We start from the raw sequence: 19,439 nt of genomic DNA, 5'->3' as shown, positions 1-19,439 counted from the left end.
TATACTTAACGTTCAGAATTGGTGCACATACTGATAGTGACTGAAAATCAATATAAACAATACTCTTTCAAAGGTCTTTGAGATGTACCTCAAACGCCAAGTCAACACTGTGAAGTGAGAAAACCCATTTCTTGTACTAACCTTTCTAAAAAATTCATTTTGCAGTACTGACAAATTAAGGAAGTGGCTTCAGCCATACTGCAAACTTTAGTCTGAGCTGATTAGAATTTTAATGAGATCTGAACAACACTTAGGTTTTCTTGAGAATTCAAATGACATTGATTTCAAATCCCAGTATTTCAAAAGCCTCTGAGAATCAGAACTAGAACTGGATTTGGTGACATTTCCGAAGTCTCTTATACCCTGACCTGTCAACTAAATGAACGTCAATGTCTATCATAACAATAAATGTAAGAATTCTGACATTATAAATAGGATTTTCAAAACCACAACCCAAAACTTATAATCTTAAAGCCTTTCCTGCTTTAGGTTACGTATATAGCAATTTTGTCTTTTGGAAATGAATCTTAGCATGCTAAAAAGTGAATTTTAAAAGGGTGAAATAAGAAGATAGTATCTGAGATTTTTCTCCTCACACTAAGACACCTTTGAAAGTATTACAAGATCTGAAGGCACTACCTTCATCACCTTCAAAATGATACTGTAAATATGATACTACAAAATGATACCCCCATCTCCCAAAAGCCCATGTATTACCTGGCTTTGATCCTTCAGGGACTGTCCCATTCCAAACCTGGTGTAAGAATTCAGGTCTATTGTCATTCATGTCAATGACATTAATAACAATGTCAATAGGATTTTCCACCTGGTTTCCATTTACGTCCACTGCGTGTGCTCTCAGCTGCAAAAATCATTAAAAGTATTAGAATTTGCACAAATAGATATAATAATGGTGACAGGAAATTTCAGGCCAGACATTTTTAGTTCAGTGTATTTTTTTATCTGTCACTGTTCCCTCATATTGAACTTTTAAGTTCTCAACTTGCTAATGGAACTGCTTTTCAGACTTCTAAAGTATCCTAAGTTGTAGACTTCTTTAATTTGCTGAAAATTATCTTAGATCATGTAATTATGATTACTACCAGTGGCTACTGCCACATATAATTCTGTTTTTAATAATGACCATTAGAATACAGACTCTAAAAAATATGCAGATTTATATTAAACAGGAAACATCTTACAACTGATAGGGAAGGAACACTTTCAAAAATTCTTTACTGATATTACATATTTTGGATAGACATGAATGCACAGAAAAAACATAGACAATAAATTTGTGTTATCTAAAACACCAAGGTAGGGTTTGTGATAAATCACTGTCAGTAAACACACTGAAATTCTACTCTAAAATTAAGCTGAAGCTAAATTATGGACTGAGTTTAAAAGTTACTGACATACTTAAATTTAATGCCCTGATTGTCAGAAAGAGCTGAATAACTAACTTTGACATCCTAAATTCAAGAGTAAAAAAAAAAAAAAGGAATACAGTACTTTCTGAAAATGTAAACCTATGTATTTAGGCCAGAGTGTGGCAATTGATAGGAAAAAGAGCAACTTTCTCCTATAGCAGTCCTGCTGATGCCCATTATACATATATACATGCACACACATATCTTATGGCTACAAACCTACTAGAAAGGAGCAAGACAGCATTATTAACTCACCACTCTGTAAATGACTTATATAAATGTAAATTCCCAAGCCAGTAAATCTTGAATCACCAATGTCAAATGCTCAGTAAAAATCTTACTGATGCCAGAGCTGTTGTTGAGAGAGCCTTTCCCCCTCTCCTCTCCTCCCCCTGTCACCTCCTGCTGTGTCCTCTGTTTGGGAGCAGCACTCAAAGGGCTTCCCGGAACACAAGGCAAGGAGCGTTTTAATCCGCAACATGCTGGAAAACTCTCTCTAGGAGCTGCGCAACTTCTGTAGTGATTTCAGCATGGTTTCTCAAAAGAACAGACAACTTTAGGTCACAGCCTGGTCCCTTTCCTTGAAACCTTACTTTTCCTCTAATACTGGAATCTGTGGTCTACTGTGTCAATTTCTTTAGCACAAAGAATATCATTTTCATAAGCTGACAGACCTAATTTACAATTCCATTAAAATGCTTAGATTTGCCCCTAAAATGAAAATTGGTACGTTATTCTTCCTATCCATTTCTCAAATCACAGCTGCTGCAATTCTTATAGCAGTCACATCCTAATTTGAGTTGTTGAATTAAAAATAAACTTTTGAGAAGTATACAATTCAGTGGAGACTGTGATCAATGGCCTGTATTTGACATATAAACTACAGTATCCATATTTCAGTCTTTTAAAATTACTTTATCTAAATACACTTAATAACTGTTTACATACGTTAATGCATTTAAGCTGCTTAAATATAGTAAGAGTTAGCCTTATTAACTTCAGTAAATACAAATCTGCTACAAACTCTTCGAATCATATCTCATAGAAAACTAAATGCTGGCTGCTCAAGTCATGTCTGAAGCAGATGTTCATCTTCAATTTGATAATCTGATTTATGGTAAATTAAACTCTTACATGAAAAGAAGCAATCTGTTCCCGGTCTAAAGGCTTTGTCACAGACAGCTGTCCTGAGATGGGGTTGATGATGAAGATGCCTGTTGGAGGTTGGTCAGCGCCTGGGCCCGTCACACTGTACCGCAGCGAAAGGCTTTTATCACGATCGGACCTAATCTACACGTCAAAAAAGATAAAGTTTACATTAGCCACAAACAACCGCTGGATGGGATGGCTGCTGAGGCAAGCAGCAGCTCTGGGTTTTTTTCTCCTCATTTTTTAAGCTAAACTTGTAAAAATAATTATTCTGGAAATGGTATAAGAGTTGGTATAAAGCTTGAAGTTTTCAAAAGTACCCTTTGTTAGAAAGCTGGTCAATCAATTTTTAGAAACTTGAAAATATCCCTGTCTATTTCTCATAATAGAATGAATTGTATTAAACCAAAACAAGTAAGTATTCTTACCTTAAGCAGCATTATTTAGATCTTACAGAAAACATATACTATCATAAAATTATATATGAAATAAAAAGTCTGTTTTGTTTTTTCCCCTCTTCCTGTATCTTCCCAGACCAAAGCTACAGACTGTTTTCCACTACTGGCAAAAGCTCTTTAGAAGCTCACCATTTTTGTTTAGAGACTGAACTTTTGTTTCACCTTTTAAGGAAAAAATTGAAGGGCAGCACATGTGTGAGAAGCAGGTGAATCACCAGCACATACATTGACAGAACAGAGCAAAACCGTACCCTATCAACTTGGGCTAATGCTCTGCCAAGTTCCAAGGAATTCATCATGACCAGCCAGTACTAGGACTGGAAGCCAGCCCAGGAGAGGTGCTGGGTTCCTTGCAATGGCCATGTCTGGGCTGCAAAGTCCTGTGGAACAGCTGCTGTTCTCACCTCATCAGACCCTATTTCCTCCTAGTGTATTCGACTCCTGCTCATGCCCACACCCTTCCCCAGGTAGAGAACTCCAGTGCAGGAGACTGGAGGACTCCTGAACCAACAGAGACACCACTTATTCACTTAAGGAAGTCATCACACTTACCACTCAAACCAAGGTCACCTTGCACCAGTACAAAAGCATAGGGACAACTTAAAACCCAGGAAATTAGATGCAGCCCAGTATGCTATGCAGAGCTAGCGAAAAGAAACCAGCCCAAAAGACTCCGATAAACATCTGGACGATGAACAAGACAGCATTTACACAAAATTTCTTCAAGAGCTCTCAGAGGGACACTGAAACCACACTCCCATTAACTTCCTTACCCTAACTAATTCCTGAGGAAAAGGTCCTTTGGAATTTTCTGGTAGGTTGATTGGAGGAATAACCCAGTCTCTCTTCTGCCTCTTCAAAGGGCTGCTGTGTTTGTATTGTTGCCATGGAAATACGATGTCTTCAATTTTCCTTTGGTCCTTTCCCAGGTACAAGATAAAATTAAGCACACGTTAGAAGGAGAATTACTAGCAGACATCAAAAAGTAACTCAGATACAATTACATAATTGACTAGAAGGCCTTCTTTCCTCTCTGTTCATGGAACTGTTTTATTTGCATTCACAGTGCAGTATGAAAATAACCAATATTATTTACAACTGCACCACAAAATTATAAGAATTCCTTTTTTCCTTATTAAACTTGGAGGAGAAAGGGAATTATAAACCGTTTATAACACGGCACTACTGTGTAAACTATTCTGCAATTTCTGAAAAGTAGTTAATATTTTGCAAATTTAATAGTATGCCTTTACGTATTTCTCATTAGCTAGAACTTCAGTTCAGGTAATGTGCTACTGTACACTAAATTTAGATCTGGATGTTCTAAAATATAATTTGAGTTCCGAGAGAAGTTTAATACAAACTGGTAAGGAATGTCTCAAATATTTATGACCCTATTAAATCCCATAGAATTAATGTTGTAATTATTTTAAACCTATGTCAACCATGATGGATGCAGCAGATGACCCACTTTACACATTGGGCATTAATCTCTGCCGGGTGTCAACATTCCCTTCCTATTCCCTTCTGTATCTGCAGTTATTTCATCCTTTGCATGACAGCACACAGAGCTAGCATGCCTAAGGTTGGAGAAAGGGTGACAAAAATGCTTTCCAAATATTTTAAAAGAAAAACTTTTTTTTATTTTAATTGACTATGTCACAAAGTATAAACAGATGCCCGACTGAAGGCCAAGTTCTACTACTCTACATTCTGTTGATGGTAAGGATACCTGAACCATGTCTTTGGAATGAACAGGGCATGCTCTGGCATATCTAAGCATCTGCTCTTTTACTACACTTCCATGAACAGAATGACAGTATTTCCATTGTTAAAAACACACCTTAGCAGATTTAACACAATCATTGCGTAAGCAAACAAAAAAATGAGGATTACATAGCACTGGTCTCCAGTGTGTTCTCAGGAAAACTGTCTTGCATAACCACATCGTCTATTTTGACATTATGCTTAAATCTTTAATGTGTACCTATTACAGGAATGTTAATCTATGAATAAATTTTGTTCTTTATCTGTAAACTAAGCATTTTAAAAGAGAAGGCAAGAAACAGCAGGCAGCAAGTAATATAACAGAAAGAGGTAGACAACCTAATATGCTTTCCCAAAGTAAAGACACTGTTAATTGCATATTGCTATGTCTGAGTTTTGTTATAGTAAGTGGTTTATCCTATGGCAGCTTCCAGCAGAGGGAGACTATCTTCCTTAACAAGTAAGTGCTGGAATCATGAATAATTAATACAATCTCCAATTTGATTATGACAGGACAAGACAAAGCCAATATTCCCTGCCAGAACTGCTTTCCTACTTACTGCTGCAAATCTACAGCTCCCATCTAATAAATGTGACTGATGCATTCTATCACAGATTTGTTTATTTTCCGGTTACATTTAACCACTTGAATAAATACTATAATACTTCCAAGAAATTTAAAATAAAGAAATGGCTGTGTGAGATTTAAATTCAGGTATAAATCTCAAGCTACACAAAGAAAAAGCTCAAACATAAATGAATCCTATACAGTTAAACAGGCATGTCTTTCCATGCCTTAGCAAAGCTACAGAGTAAGACTACAGAAGTTCCTTCTAAAGCTCCAGCTTTGCATGCACCAGGTATCCATTAATAAGCTGGCTCATGGAGAGGTACATGACAGGCAGAGTCAAACCCCTATTTTTATGCCTGTTTGTAGAGCTACATTTACACATGCTTTATTTAGTTGCTGTGTTACCTTTTCTGAAGCCCCTGTGAAGGCTGGTTCAGAGGTTAGCTTCACTCTCATTTGCCATTCTTGCTGGGTTTCCTTGTCTTGAGCAGACACAACAAACTCTGTGGGCTCTGCTGAAAGTTGAAAGCTTCGCTCTGCATAGACGACACCATCTTCACCTACTCTGAAATCCGGCTCACTGCTTCCAAAGTGTATTTTTTTGTTTCCATCACAGCTTTGAAACCTCACTGTAAAACAGACACAAAATGATGAACACTTGAACTCAGTGTGACATACAATGCATTAAGAACAAATTCAAAAGCAGAAATACTTAACTTGTAACCGCTATTATCACATGCAATTATGAGTTAAGACTTGTACTTTAGTGGTCAGTCCACATAACAATGGTATTCTTCTGTGGACTGCTAGGCAGAGATTTTAAGTCTAGACAGACTGCCTTCCTCACAAAGATTGACCCTCCCCACCAGCAAGAAAACCATCTCCTTCCATGTTGGTTTTCAGTGGATGGCTGCAGGGGTTTGTACCTCAAGCTTCATAAAGATCCAGTCAAGTCAATTCAGTAAAAACACTCAAAAAATTTAATTACACTGTAACCATGATTTCAAACACAATGTTCCCTGTCAATAGGGGTATGACAGAAATCTAGAAATCTGTTAAGAGATAAAGTTCTGTGCCCAGCTCAGCCTGCAATCCAGCTGTGTCATCTCAGGTAGGTTATTTAGGAGTGCTGGGGCTAAGTTTCCTCATCCCTCATCAACAAGATGGGGGAGGCAGTAAATACTTACCTCACAGAAAAAACCTAAGTTAAAGTCCTTGCCTTTTTTATTTATTTTTTAAAGCTATTTTGTGTACTACACATATCCATTAGCCTACTTAGGAGTTACCTATTCTTGTTTAATTTCCTTCCTTCTTCCTTCTGTCATGTTTGAAAGATGCACATTGGAACAAGAAGTCAGTAAAACCAATTGTACAGATAATGATGTGAAGTGCACAAAACAGAACTGGTAACAGGATACTGCCTTCTTTACCCAATTCTTTTCACCACCACTTATCTTCTGGATGACTGCAAATAATAATAAGCAGAAAAATGGAAGTGTGCTTTTATAATCAATGATCATTCTTTAATGTTTCCAAGGCATTATGAAATATTTTGATTGTATGAGAAACAGAAATGCAAAACATCATTATGAAGGTTGTGCTGAAATTCACATAGTGAAGATGAAATGACACTTTATGCCTCATTTCAGTTACTGGACTTTTTATATTGTGCTAAACCATGCACAAACTATTTAGCTGCAAAACCTAAAGGTCCCTTTCAAGAAAAATCACTACTAAATGTCATGCATCATACACTTTCTCCTGTAATGCACTGTTTCCAGGAAGGTACTGAGAAGAAGAATCATACTTTTTTGTATTTGAACTTCAAGGACCGAGACGATGTTCAGGTGACAGACTAAATTTCTTTCCTTATTGCATTCTTTCAGTTTTCCAGAATCCCCCATTTGCCCTCTCCTGACAGAAAAGACTTAAGTCTTTCTTTAAGACACAGTATTTTAGAAGGGCTCAGCAGGTACAAAAACGAGACAAAGCACAGCACTTCTCCAAATAAATGATACAGCATCAACCTTCTTAATAATGAACTTGCTGGACTGGGCAGGGATACTGCTCTTTCCAGATGGCTCGCAGAATTTGAAGGTCTTCCCCTGTGAAATGCCAGCCTCACTTTGGGGAGAAGAGCATGCCATGTCCACAAAACACTGAACGCTGGAAAAACAATCTGCCTGGGTAAAAGGCTGAAGCCTCACCAGCAGGGCTCCTCCTGTGATCCTTCTTGGAGATGTTGCTTCAGGTCTTCCTCATAAGCAAAGAGAGTGCTTTTTTGAAATTCTACCACTCAGCCTCTCACGTAAGTTTTCAGATATATTACTCTCTAAGCAATCCCTGTGGCTCCTCAAGTCCATCCTACCTGATTCATCAAGTACAATGACTTCCTTTCCTATGATCTACAAGCTACAGGTCTGCAGGATTTGGAGAAGGTGACAGAACTTCTGCTTTGCTGTTCACATGGGAAGAGAAAACTGACAGGTAGAAGGTCCAGCTCCCAGATGTTGACCCATTCTTTTCAAAATAAGCCTTGCAGCTTGAGTCAGCTTTCTGAAATACTATGTTGAAATGCAACAGCCAACTGAGAAAAGGAATGATTCTAAGACAAGGATATAAAACTATCAGTTAAAACAGCTACTGCAGTACCTAGAAATCATTACCACAGTCCTAATTTTGTAATTCTGATTGTCCAGTTTTTAGAGCTGGACACACTGTATTGCCTAGCACAAAAATAAAAAGATGTCCAAGAAGATCTTACTCAAAAGGTACTACATTTAATTATTTAAGAAGTTAATGACAGGTCCACCAACAGTGCTACTTGTACTTGGTTTCTGAGGCACAGACCACTCAGACCCCAGTAATAAAGGAAGCTGAGCATCCTTGAAGTGCCATCACTTTTTACGAACAAAACCCTCAGAAACAGTTCACATTGAGAGACTAAGTCAAAAAACCAATCAAACAAAAAAACCAACCACACTAAAAACACCGAAAAAAACCCCCAAATAAAGCCAGGCAGCAATAGCTCTGTGCCTCTGTTGACCTCTCAGCTATGCCTTCTCTCAAAATCTGCTCTTCAAAAGAGTGTCTTGACTGAAAGGATGAAGAGCAAGCCACATCCTCCACTGGTTCTTCTCTGACTTACTTCTGAAAAGTAGGGAGTGGGAAAGAGAATGAATATTAATCTAAACTTTGATCATTATTGTTTTGCAAAAAGGTAAAAGCTAAAATGAGTATCAGCCATTAAGGTCCAAAAGATTAAGATATCACAGCCATATTTTATAAAAAATTATTATCCATCTATTACAGAGTAACATACTTTATTCATTATAGATTTTCAAACCCATAAAGAAGAGGATTCCTTCCTCTCCCATCTTCTTACATATAGACTCCAGCAACAAAAAATATAAAACCAAGAAAAAAACACCCTGCTAGCCACTTCATTGATATTCTTCCTCCAGGCAACAGTAAATTATGAAATTCAATGAAAATCCCTTTCCTTTGACAGTATCCTGGTAAAAACGTATAAAATTGTCAATGCTTTGTGAGAATTATTCTCCCTTTGCAAGGAGCACATATTATCAAATTATACTCAAGTATAACCATCTATAATTAAATTCCCTTGGCAGAGTACAGGTTGTGCAGTAGCTGCTCTCCCCCCAGCCGCATGGTTATCAGTCTCGTAAATTTGATTCAGATCACTTTGCTTCATTTTTCAGTGTTCAACTAGTATGAACAAAGAGTGATTTCTGACAGTGGCTTTTTAGGCAAAGATTTTTTTCAAAAATGCTACGAGGGATATTTTTTTTTGTGCTGTGGATAATGACTGTTTCTGCAACTATGTTCTTTCTAACAACCACAGGAAAGGGAGGCATGCTTTCCATAAGTCACTTTACATTGACCAATCAATCACAGGGATTCTTTTCACTTAAAAAGAAGGTTAACAAGATACATTATGCAGAATCTTAGTCACTTTGTATGCAGCAGAAAGAGATTAATTATCTGATTTTACTGGTTTTTAATAACACTGCATAAATGATCAGATGTGAGTATCACAATCTGTAAAAATAACTCGTGGATTTTTAAGTATTTCTCATCTGAGTATCTTGTGCATCTTCTGAAAGTATCTACTTTTTAAAAGTATATTATCTGAAAGCCATAGAAAGTATTAAATCATAATAGGAAATATATTGTTTCAATTTTAAAGAGAGTCAGATCAAGGCAGTAATATGCAACATGGGAGTAAATGCAATCAGTTCCCAGGCTCAAAATACGGCTGTGCACAAGGATTTATAAAACTAGGGTCTTTAAACAAAAGAAAAATTTTATTTCTTATTAGTATAAGATTATTATTAAATACTATACCCTAAGACAAAAACCCATTAGTATCCTAATTTGTGAGTCTTTTCCTGTCCTAAACCCAAGACAAGTATATATTATTAAAGCAAGAATAAAAGAGAACCTCTGACTGCAACATTCTGAAATTAAAATCTAAAGCTACGTGGTATGAAAGGAAGCTCTCAGTTTAACACTCTTGCATGGAAGTAATTACAACATATGCATACATATGTAGTGTACAAAACGTTAAGAACTAGACATGCAAATTCATTTAAAGTGCACTAGAGATCTCTACCACTCATGCTCAGGTCTAATGAAATGAATGATTCATAGTATCTACAAAATACATGTCTAAGTCTAACCTCGTGTACCTGACTAGTAATCTTCAATTACTTAGAACCATTTCTCCGACAATAAAAACTCTTTTTCAGCTACTTATGTTGGTTTGCATTCTTCGGCACCTTGCTTCTGCTCTTTTTCTCTTAGGCAAATAACATCAGAATTACTTGATCCAAGCAAGGACTGAGCAAAAAAATTATATAATGGGCTATATTATTAACATAAATTTTTCATGAACATATTTGTGTATAATATAGAATATTAATACCGCATTTTCTTTACTTGCTTTGATTGCAAGACAAGTTGCACTGAGTTTGCCATCTGGATTTTTTGTGCTTTGAAAATATTCAATTCACTTCTAGATAACATCCACACGCACACAAACAAACAAGTGTGCTTCCTGCTGGAAATTTGCTGGAATGGTGTTACTCCTCTTGAATGCTCTTCTCAATGCCTAAGCATTGACCTGAAGGCAAAGGCTCAGTAAGAGGACATTATGGAAATTGCAATGAATGCCAAGTGATAACAACACATGTACTTCAGCAATACAGTTGAGACTGTTCATCATAAAATGGAAAACCTAAGGGTATTTAAACCACTCGGAATCATTCTGCAGCAGACAAAATAAACAGAATAAGAAAGTATCTTAGACACACCTACCTACTAGATACCACTTTTACCTTTGATAGAAGGAGAAATTATATGGAAACATTCTCCTTGAACTGTCTAGCTATTTGCATACTTAATATCTGAACGCTGCTTTCTCCAAGAACTCTGTATTTAACAAGTCTTCTCAGACAGAGAAGCAGGAGAAAACTACACAGAAACCCTCACATAATCTCCCCCTTACTTTATAAATTAGTAATTTATTCAGACTGGTTACTTCTGTATCTGTAAGATGATCTGTTAGTCCTACTAAAACAGTGCACATGCTCGTATTTCAGTTCATGGCTTGTTGGAGTGGTATATGAAATGCCCCTGAGACATCCTTTACTACAATTATAGACGACCTTCAAGAGAAGTGGGGTTTTGACATCACAGTGAACTGTTACAATGACAAAGAACTGAACTACATTCTAACTTGCCTTTTCCATCACCAGCAGCACCTTTAAAGTGGATCTGATTTTAGAACTTCCTGAAACTAGCTTAAAACAATTATTTAATATTTGATTTTTGATACATGGGTGGTCTACAGCAGCCAGAAAAATGTCTTGTTTTCAGCTGTAAGCTGAGAAAACTAGCTACTTGCTGATTCAAAACACATATGGAATATAATCAGGTTATTTTAGGCAATGGCCATTTTCCTACCAGTATAGTTACTCAATTTGTCATTATATTCTTTAGAGACAATTCAATACACCAGCATTGTTTCTAAAAGGTTCTCCTAGTCTTTTATTTTTAATTCCCTTTCTTTTCTACTTTTATATTCTTGCACTTAGTTTATCCTGTACTCCAGACCATCCAGAAAAATCTCAAAGAGATTATTAATTTTGAGCCTTTCTGGAGTAACCAACCTGCGACACTTCAAAAGAAAGCCTGGCTGTCAAAAGGCAGCTACTCACCACTTCCTGAAGGGCAAGTCTGCTAATTCAGTAATTGCTTTTGAAGATCTCTGCCTTTGTGCTGAGCACTGCGTTCTACCACCCCAGCCCATGCCAAGTAGAGGGCTGTTTCAGCAGGTCACACAAACCCAATTGGAGTCTTGCCACTTACTGAGGGCCGAATATGGCCATTTGCTTCTAATTCCTAATTTCATTTGTCTTCAAAAGCTTTAAAACCTGGTGCCATGTGAAAGCCAGGTTATGAAGCTCACAAGAGGTGAAAAAAGCATCACATCAAAAGGTTTCAACTGAGATAAAACTAGGGATACATTCAAGCTATTAACCAACTTTAGGTGTTTCATGATCTGACTAATAGCAGCTTAACTTTCTACATTTCCATGCTGTACTGTTTGTTTAATTGTCTATTCAGTTAGGAAAACAATAATTAAAAGGAAGAGTGATATGCAAGACTTCAGTTTAATTCATACTGCACGCTTTTTTCATTAACTGAAAGCAGTTTGAGTGATCTGCAGCAGGCATTAGGTAAAACCTAGTACTAATATATGACTTTACCTTGTGGAATTAGGATGTTAAGTAAGTAGTATACTGCACAAAAGCTATAAAGTTTCATGAAAAGTTTTATGATATGCTGGTAAAAATAACTTGTGTTGGTTACTATAACTATGATTCAATGCAATTCTCTCTCCTGCCCCACTCCCCAGATTACTTGTTCTAAATAGATAAATATGCACATTTCCTAAAATAACATACTTTTAAAGCAATCTGGCAGCCTACATGACAGAACGATAGTGGACATAGACTTCACTCTCCCTATCTCTGCAACATTTTTTTTTCGTTCTTAATTTTTACAATTACACTGAGATTTTTTTCTTTTAAAGTATTTTGTTGCAGGGTACAATTGGGAAATATTAAAGTTCTGTCATATGTAACCGGACTTCTTCCTCATAAACCCTAATAACTCAAACACAAATGCTTATTTTTAAAGTATTTTCTTTCACAGGTGGCTATCACCAGACTTCCCAATTTCTGTATTCACAGGGAAAGACTCAGCACAGTTCTTTAATAAAATGCCATCTAGTTTCCAGTTCCCATAATCCTTTTTGTTTACAGAACAAAGTCGTAACAGGCATGCCAGAATGAAAATGGGGATAATGTTCTTTCTATTCGATAGAAATGCCTCTGCAGCTTTTCAGTATGGGAATACTAGCCATCAGCAAAACACAGGACTGGTATCTCAAACAGAGTCCAAATTATATCTGATTCACTGACCCTTTTCAGTCCTTGCCTCTACCACTCACTGGCACAAAGATCTTCCGCGCTTTCACACCCCTTTTGTCTTTAGTTCAGAAAAAATAAAATGCAGAAAAAGAGAATAAACATCTTCAAGAAGGGGAAGTACTTATATTTCGACAACTGCTTTTGTTTTAAAACACAAAAAGGTTTCTTTCCCTTTTCTTCCACTCTGTATTGTTTAAGGCAGTTTTACTACAGAACAGCCTATAGGCCCCTGCAGAGTTCTACGCCAGCCTTTTTCTAAATGATGCTAGCTGAAAGAAAACTCAGTAATAAATGTCATTTCTGTACTCGAGAGTACGCAATGCACCTTTAATACTTTCCCAAGTATACCATTCTACACAGTAATAAAAAGAAGGATTAAACACTAATCTCTTATACCCATAATGCATCAACTGACTACACCTGCTAAAATCCAACTTGGTAATTAAAAAATATATCTACTTAACAGCCAAACCAGGAGACTAAAGGGAAAGTACTGTCTCTGCAGACAGCTAGCAGAAAACAGTTGCAAAATTGAGGCACTTAACAGAAACCTATTTTTACCCCTATTCATTTTTATGTGACCTTAAGCAGTGTAAGAAACAAATACCTACAATTATGGTGCAGCAATTAAAGGGCAGTTTTAGAGCTACAGTAATGACTTAAATATCTAGTAAAAACCAGATAAGCAGCTTTGCCTTTTAGTCTATCTTTAGAAAATGCAAAAAAAAGTTAGCTTTCTCTTTTTTTTTTCCTGTTTCTTTTCCCTTGCTAGCAATAAGTAGAGCGAGAACAGAGAATAGATGCCTTTATATGTCCCCTTTGCCAACTGCTCCTGGCCTGAAGTTCTTATATGCTTCACGTTTCAAGCTTTTTTCCTAGCTTTTCTTTCTTTCTTCTTCCTCCTCCCCATCTCTTCAGGTGTTCTGTTTTCTAGTTTTTTAAACTTACTTTATTCCCTGATGCTCTCATTTTTCCTGTTCCCACTTTCAACTGTGCTCCTGACCAAAGTGCCAAAGCTTTACTAATTTCAGGCTGCAGCTCAGGCTTCAAGCACACCTAGGCAGAAGGATAACTGGAGGGTCGTCTTTACAAAAATAAACAAATGAACTACATAAATAAATATGCGGGCTCCTGGAGTTTCTGTAAAGAAGCAGAACTTGCTGAAATATCAAAAGGGTGCATACTTTCAAATGAGCTGATGATCTGTTTCATGAATGCAACCGCTCAGCAGTTTTAAACAGTGGCTTAAGTCCCCACACTAAAAGGGATTTAGGAACAACAACAGAACATAGGAAAGAAGCATATATCGCTTTTAGGCTATATGTCACTTCTTACTATGAAAAGAAATACAATAAAATAAAAATAGGGTGGTTTCTCATTAAATTATGGGACTGCTCAGGCAGAAGTGAATGTTGTATTTGCATTGCATTGCATCAAACAAAAATTCCCAGCACTGACAAAATGGCAGTGATCTGGTCAGCATTCCTTGCCTCCCATTTAAAAAAGAAATGTCTTGAAGCAGATGCAAGAACATTCAATATTCTGTATTCTGCTGCATACCCCACAATACCACCTGTTGCTTGGGACCACATTTTGCAGTCCCTCCCATGTTGGCTATGGACACTGTGAGGGGAAAGGGAACAACTTTCCCTAAACTTGCCTTTCAGCTTCACAAACCAGCACACATTTGAATGCGATGATCCTCCACAAACATCAGTACAGATTTTCCTCTCCTTCCTTCCTTCCTCCATCTGGTCTGTCCAACACTGGTGGCTGTTGTCCCTCTCTCACACGTCATTGCTCTCGGCATGCTACAGTCTAATTTTCCAAAGCTGCAATTATTCTTTATGACTTTTAAAAGGTCCTTAGTCATACTCTAGTTACCGCAGAAGCTCTGCATGTCACTTCATTCCTAAAAGATGAATGCTGTTATCTCAGGGGGGGACCTGGAGAACCTTCCAGCCAACAGAGCTGGATATGGGCACAACTGCATGAGCATCCCCACAGCAAACAGCAGGCACAGCCGATCTCAAAGTAGAATCATCGTGTAGCACAGGGATGCTCATTACCTCAGCAAATGGTAACGGTGAAAAAATACTCTATTTGAGTTTGAACACTCTGCTTTTGTACCTAACAGGGGCAAGAAACCTGCCAGTTGCCAAAGGGAGTGGAAGAGACAGCAGAGACAGCCTAGCAGTATTTACACTGATGTGGTTAGATAGCCATAAAAATCATAAATCCCATGGATTACACTATCACTGGATCATGTCCAGTAGGCCTCAGGCAGAAAACTAGTTGGCATGGCAGCTTAATAGAATCTAGTCAGACCTCAGGTTTTTATCATTATTATTCTTAAACAGAGATATCTGACCTTAAAAATCAAAAAAAGCACTCGGTAACTGGTGCAGGCTAGTACAGAGTATTTCACAGGCAGGCCACAGTAGTGCTTCCCATAACAAAGCAGAGAACTCAAAAAGCTAGGGCGGTACGTCTGTCTCATCATAAGGGTGTCCCTGTGGGTAAAAGTAAAGTCTAGATGGGTATACTCTCCTTCTGTGTATCGCTTTCAACATTTAAAATGGAAAAGGTGACATGCTAATAAATCATTCATTGATTATCAATAAAGAGGGGGAAATATCAAGAGAACTATCAGGATTTCACCTGTTTGAAGATACCTCTTTTATTTGGGTCATTCATACATCTTGTTATAGCATCTCTCCAAATATGCCTCATGTTTCCCCTAGATCCAATAAATGTGTGTACACACCTTAAAAATAAACGAAGGACCACTAGTATTAAAATGAATCAGAAATATACAGGGAATTACTTGACACTGCTGAGCATGGAAGTTTACCTAAAACATTGCAGCACCATAGGAAAACTTCAGTGTTGTAATCAATCCAGACATGGTAGCAAAGAGTAATTAGTACATATTCTACATGTTTTTCCTCATGAGCTAAAATAAGTACAATGATCAGGAAAAAAAAATCCAGTGCTGGAATACGTTTTAGTGGCAATTAGTGAAGTCTCACAGATGATTATTAATTACTTATATCTTCTTGGTTGATTACCTAAACCATATTCTCAATGAGACAAAAAACACCCATCCTTGCAGGGTCACCAAAACTCAACAGCACAAAAGGAAAAAACAAAAGAGGAAGAGAAACTTGGCTTCTTTGGGTCTAAGCTGCAGTCGGGACCCCAGACTCGAGTCTTTTCAAATTACTGTTTTATTTCATGTATGGTCTACCTGACTCTAGATTAAAGTTAGAGAAATACTAGTTGCAAGCAGAAATAGTATTGTTACTTTATGTTTGACTGCACCATACAGTGCAAACTCATTAAAATGACCAACATGAGGTCACTTGTGTACAGCTGACACAGTTTAAGTCAAAATTCAAGTGACACTACTTTCCTTCAAGATCTTTTACCATTCTTTGAATACCTTGTCTAGGCATTACAAAATTATGAGGCTAAAATATTCCCCTTAAATTTAAATTGACAGTAATAGAATTGACAGAAATAAAAAAGGCGTTCCATCAGGAAAAAAAAAAACACTGATAAAAAACATTTTCTTCACAAAATGCAGACAAGCATGACAGCAGCACAACACGGTACCAGGGTTATTATAAGAAAGGGAAAAAGAAAATAAATCCTTGGATACATATACAGACAAATGAGAGAGATACACACAGACTTCATTCAAAACAGAACTTTCAGTACAGCCACTGCAAAATTAAGGCATACTTAAGGATCCTAAGCCAAGACAATGCAATTTATTCCAGGTGGAAACAGAAGAGATAGACCTGGCTGAACAGACTCTTGTTTAACAGTCATGATTCAGTCTAGTCACAGAAGAACACAGAATAAAAAGAACAGATTTTCTGATATATTTGAAGATACACTGCCTATGATAAACGCAGCTTTTTTCTTTTTTTTTGTGTGTGTGTGTCTAGACTTTCCTGTGGGCCTTGTGAGCGCAAAACACAAGACACTTGACATTCAAATTGTGTTAGATTGGAATAATGCCTGAAAATAGCAGGGGCTTGACTGATTGAACTAGAACTGAAAATTCTACTTTTAGCAAAGCCTAAGGATGAGAGCAGGATATTACCTTTCTGAAACCCTTTGCTGGATTGAACAGTTACATGAGCTTTGAGACCAAAGATTACAGTTATAAATATCTCAATGAAAACCCCACATGTGATAATGGCTCCTAAAGGGAATCATTAGGATTCATTTCTGGATGTGGCAATTAACCTATTACTGTCCGAGTCAAGACTATTTTGCTGAAAAGCAGTGAGCTATTGCACTCTATGCAGTCTTGATTTTTCAATTATTAATCACGACATTCTAAGTTTCTTAGTAAAGATTATGCAGCAACACCCTCTAAATGCCTAGACTGCAAAGTGTCTGGTGATTATTTCTACAGCAATCAGTGTAATGGGACTGATCCCTGACCAGAGTCCTAGGTATGAGATGAAAATAGTAATAACTTCTAACATTTAGGTAAGTCAAACACGGTCCAAGCACCTGAATAATGGAAACATTCAATGGTAACTTGCCGGATCAATGCATCACAAAAATGAAACTAATTTTCCTTTAGAAACCCAAGTACTGTCTTATTCCAATAGGAAGGCACCCCTTGCTTTGCTTACCACAATACTAAATACTCATTTCCAAAAGGAATCTGAGTGGAAAAGCCCCATTGTAATAAACATTTCAACATTTCAATGGCTACTTCAACTGCAATCGGTATTCCTCTCAATTTTCCTCAAATAGGCACCTGTGGCATTCACTCACAAGAACAAACATCTCTTTTCACTTCCTCTCCCCCAAAACAATGTCAGTTTGCAAAGGGAATAGAGAAAGCTATGATACACTTGCTGTGTACTTCAGAAAATACTACCCAGTGTGTCCTACAATAATGACTGCTGATCGAGAGATATTTTTCCTTATGTTAAGCGTTACCATGAACATTGTGTGCTAAGATCACCGAAATGCTGTACTTTGATAGCTAATATAAGCAGATTCATGATCTATCTAAACAATTGTGAAAGTTCCTCATGACAAAATTCTTTCCTTTCTTGGTGCATGATGCACAGTTCCTCTCCAATACTATAACCCAGGCATGGCTTTGTAGGCATGTGAAAAAGCTTTCAGTCCATAAATACAATTGCTTCACCTAAAGAGAGAAGACAAAGTCATTCAGTGAAACAGCATACTGAATTTCTGTTGAAACAAAACTGTAGAGCATGAAATAGCAACCTGTCATCAGATGTTGGGAGTCTGATGTTTGTCAGTAGCAGACAAAAACCGCTCTCTCCTCTCGCCTGTGTCTGAGGGAACTGACAAGCCATCTGCATGCAGGTCTGGCCAGACTACATCCTGCAGGCAAGGACTGGACTCTGTGCAGCAATGTTTAGGATCTATTTCACTAGGATTTACAGTTGTATTCTAGAAAATTAAAATAAAATAAAACAAAACAAAAAAAACCCAAACAAAACTAGACCAAAGGAAGCAAACAAAAACTACCAAAACAAAAACTCACCCCAAAAAACCCAAACAATCCCCAAACTAATCCAACACTAAAAAGTCACAAAACAAACCCTCCCTCACACATGCACACCCTAAAAAATTGAACAAAAAAACCCAGCCCAAGGCTAAATGTTTTCTATTAATTTCAAGGAATGTCAGGGCACACGTTCTTCACTACTTTTTACTTTCTATTAAAAGGTGCACACTGTAATTGGAAAATAGATCCATATTCACATCACCCTACCCCATTTTAAAGCAAAGGTGAGGAATTCACTTGCCCCCAGGAGAAGGCTCACAAGGAATACAGCCTGAGAGTTTGCAAACACAGGCTCAGTTGTCCAAAAGGCATTATCCAGAAAATGTGGTATCACATCTCCAGATTTTTTGGACAGGCTACTCACAGTCCCTTTACTGCAGACCTTCCTGCCCCATGGAGAGAGTCCACATGGCTGGCGTATAACACTTTGATGAGGTAATCAGACAGGTTAGCAAGCAATATAATCAATTTGATCAGCCACCTCAGCCGAGCATTCTGAGCCCAGAATAGCTCTTATTAAGTTAGGCAATGCCTACAGTAAATGAGTGATGTGTTATTTTGATTTGCCTCTCAGGGCCCAAGATCGTGGTATCTAAAGCTCACCTTCCCAAGAGAAAGGGATTTCTGCAAACTAAAAGCAGCCTCTTCAGCAGCAGGAGGAAGCAGCAAGTGAGACGGAACAGATCTGACCTTACAATAAACATCTGAGCTACATTTTAAAACACTGGCACAGAGCTGTTATTACTTTGCTTTGATATGCTGCCAAGGGAAAGCAAAGAGTCATTGAAAATTGAACTCCATTTTCAAGTCCTGTCCATTTTTCAATAATCCTTGTAATACTGTGTACATAACTTAAGGATTTTACAAAAGACAACAAACTATGATGTCATAAAATAATAATATTTATTTGAAGGTCTTAACAGATTCATGCTTAGTAGTGTCATAAATCAGAAAAATTACCAAGGAACA

The 19,439-nt window shown here is 37.3% G+C and overlaps 1 protein-coding gene across 5 annotated transcripts in view; it reads right to left on the bottom strand.

Annotated features, from left to right (window-relative positions):
• The window catches only part of CDH2 (cadherin 2), a 118,409-nt gene that overhangs the window by 32,882 nt on the left and 66,088 nt on the right, over positions 1–19,439 (bottom strand). For all 5 annotated transcript variants that reach the window (XM_064654555.1, XM_064654516.1, XM_064654548.1 and 2 more), the window contains exons 3-6: positions 5,781–6,004; positions 3,811–3,957; positions 2,565–2,720; positions 718–862 (exon numbers count right to left, since the gene is read on the bottom strand). In XM_064654555.1, coding sequence (XP_064510625.1) covers positions 718–862; positions 2,565–2,720; positions 3,811–3,957; positions 5,781–6,004 — 672 coding nt within the window. The remainder of the gene's footprint in view (positions 1–717; positions 863–2,564; positions 2,721–3,810; positions 3,958–5,780; positions 6,005–19,439) is intronic.

This window comes from Pseudopipra pipra, chromosome 1 (genome assembly GCF_036250125.1).
Source record: "Pseudopipra pipra isolate bDixPip1 chromosome 1, bDixPip1.hap1, whole genome shotgun sequence".
In the NCBI taxonomy this organism is placed as follows: domain Eukaryota; kingdom Metazoa; phylum Chordata; class Aves; order Passeriformes; family Pipridae; genus Pseudopipra; species Pseudopipra pipra.
Note: the sequence above shows the minus strand (reverse complement) of the source record. Positions and strands in the feature narration are given on the sequence as shown.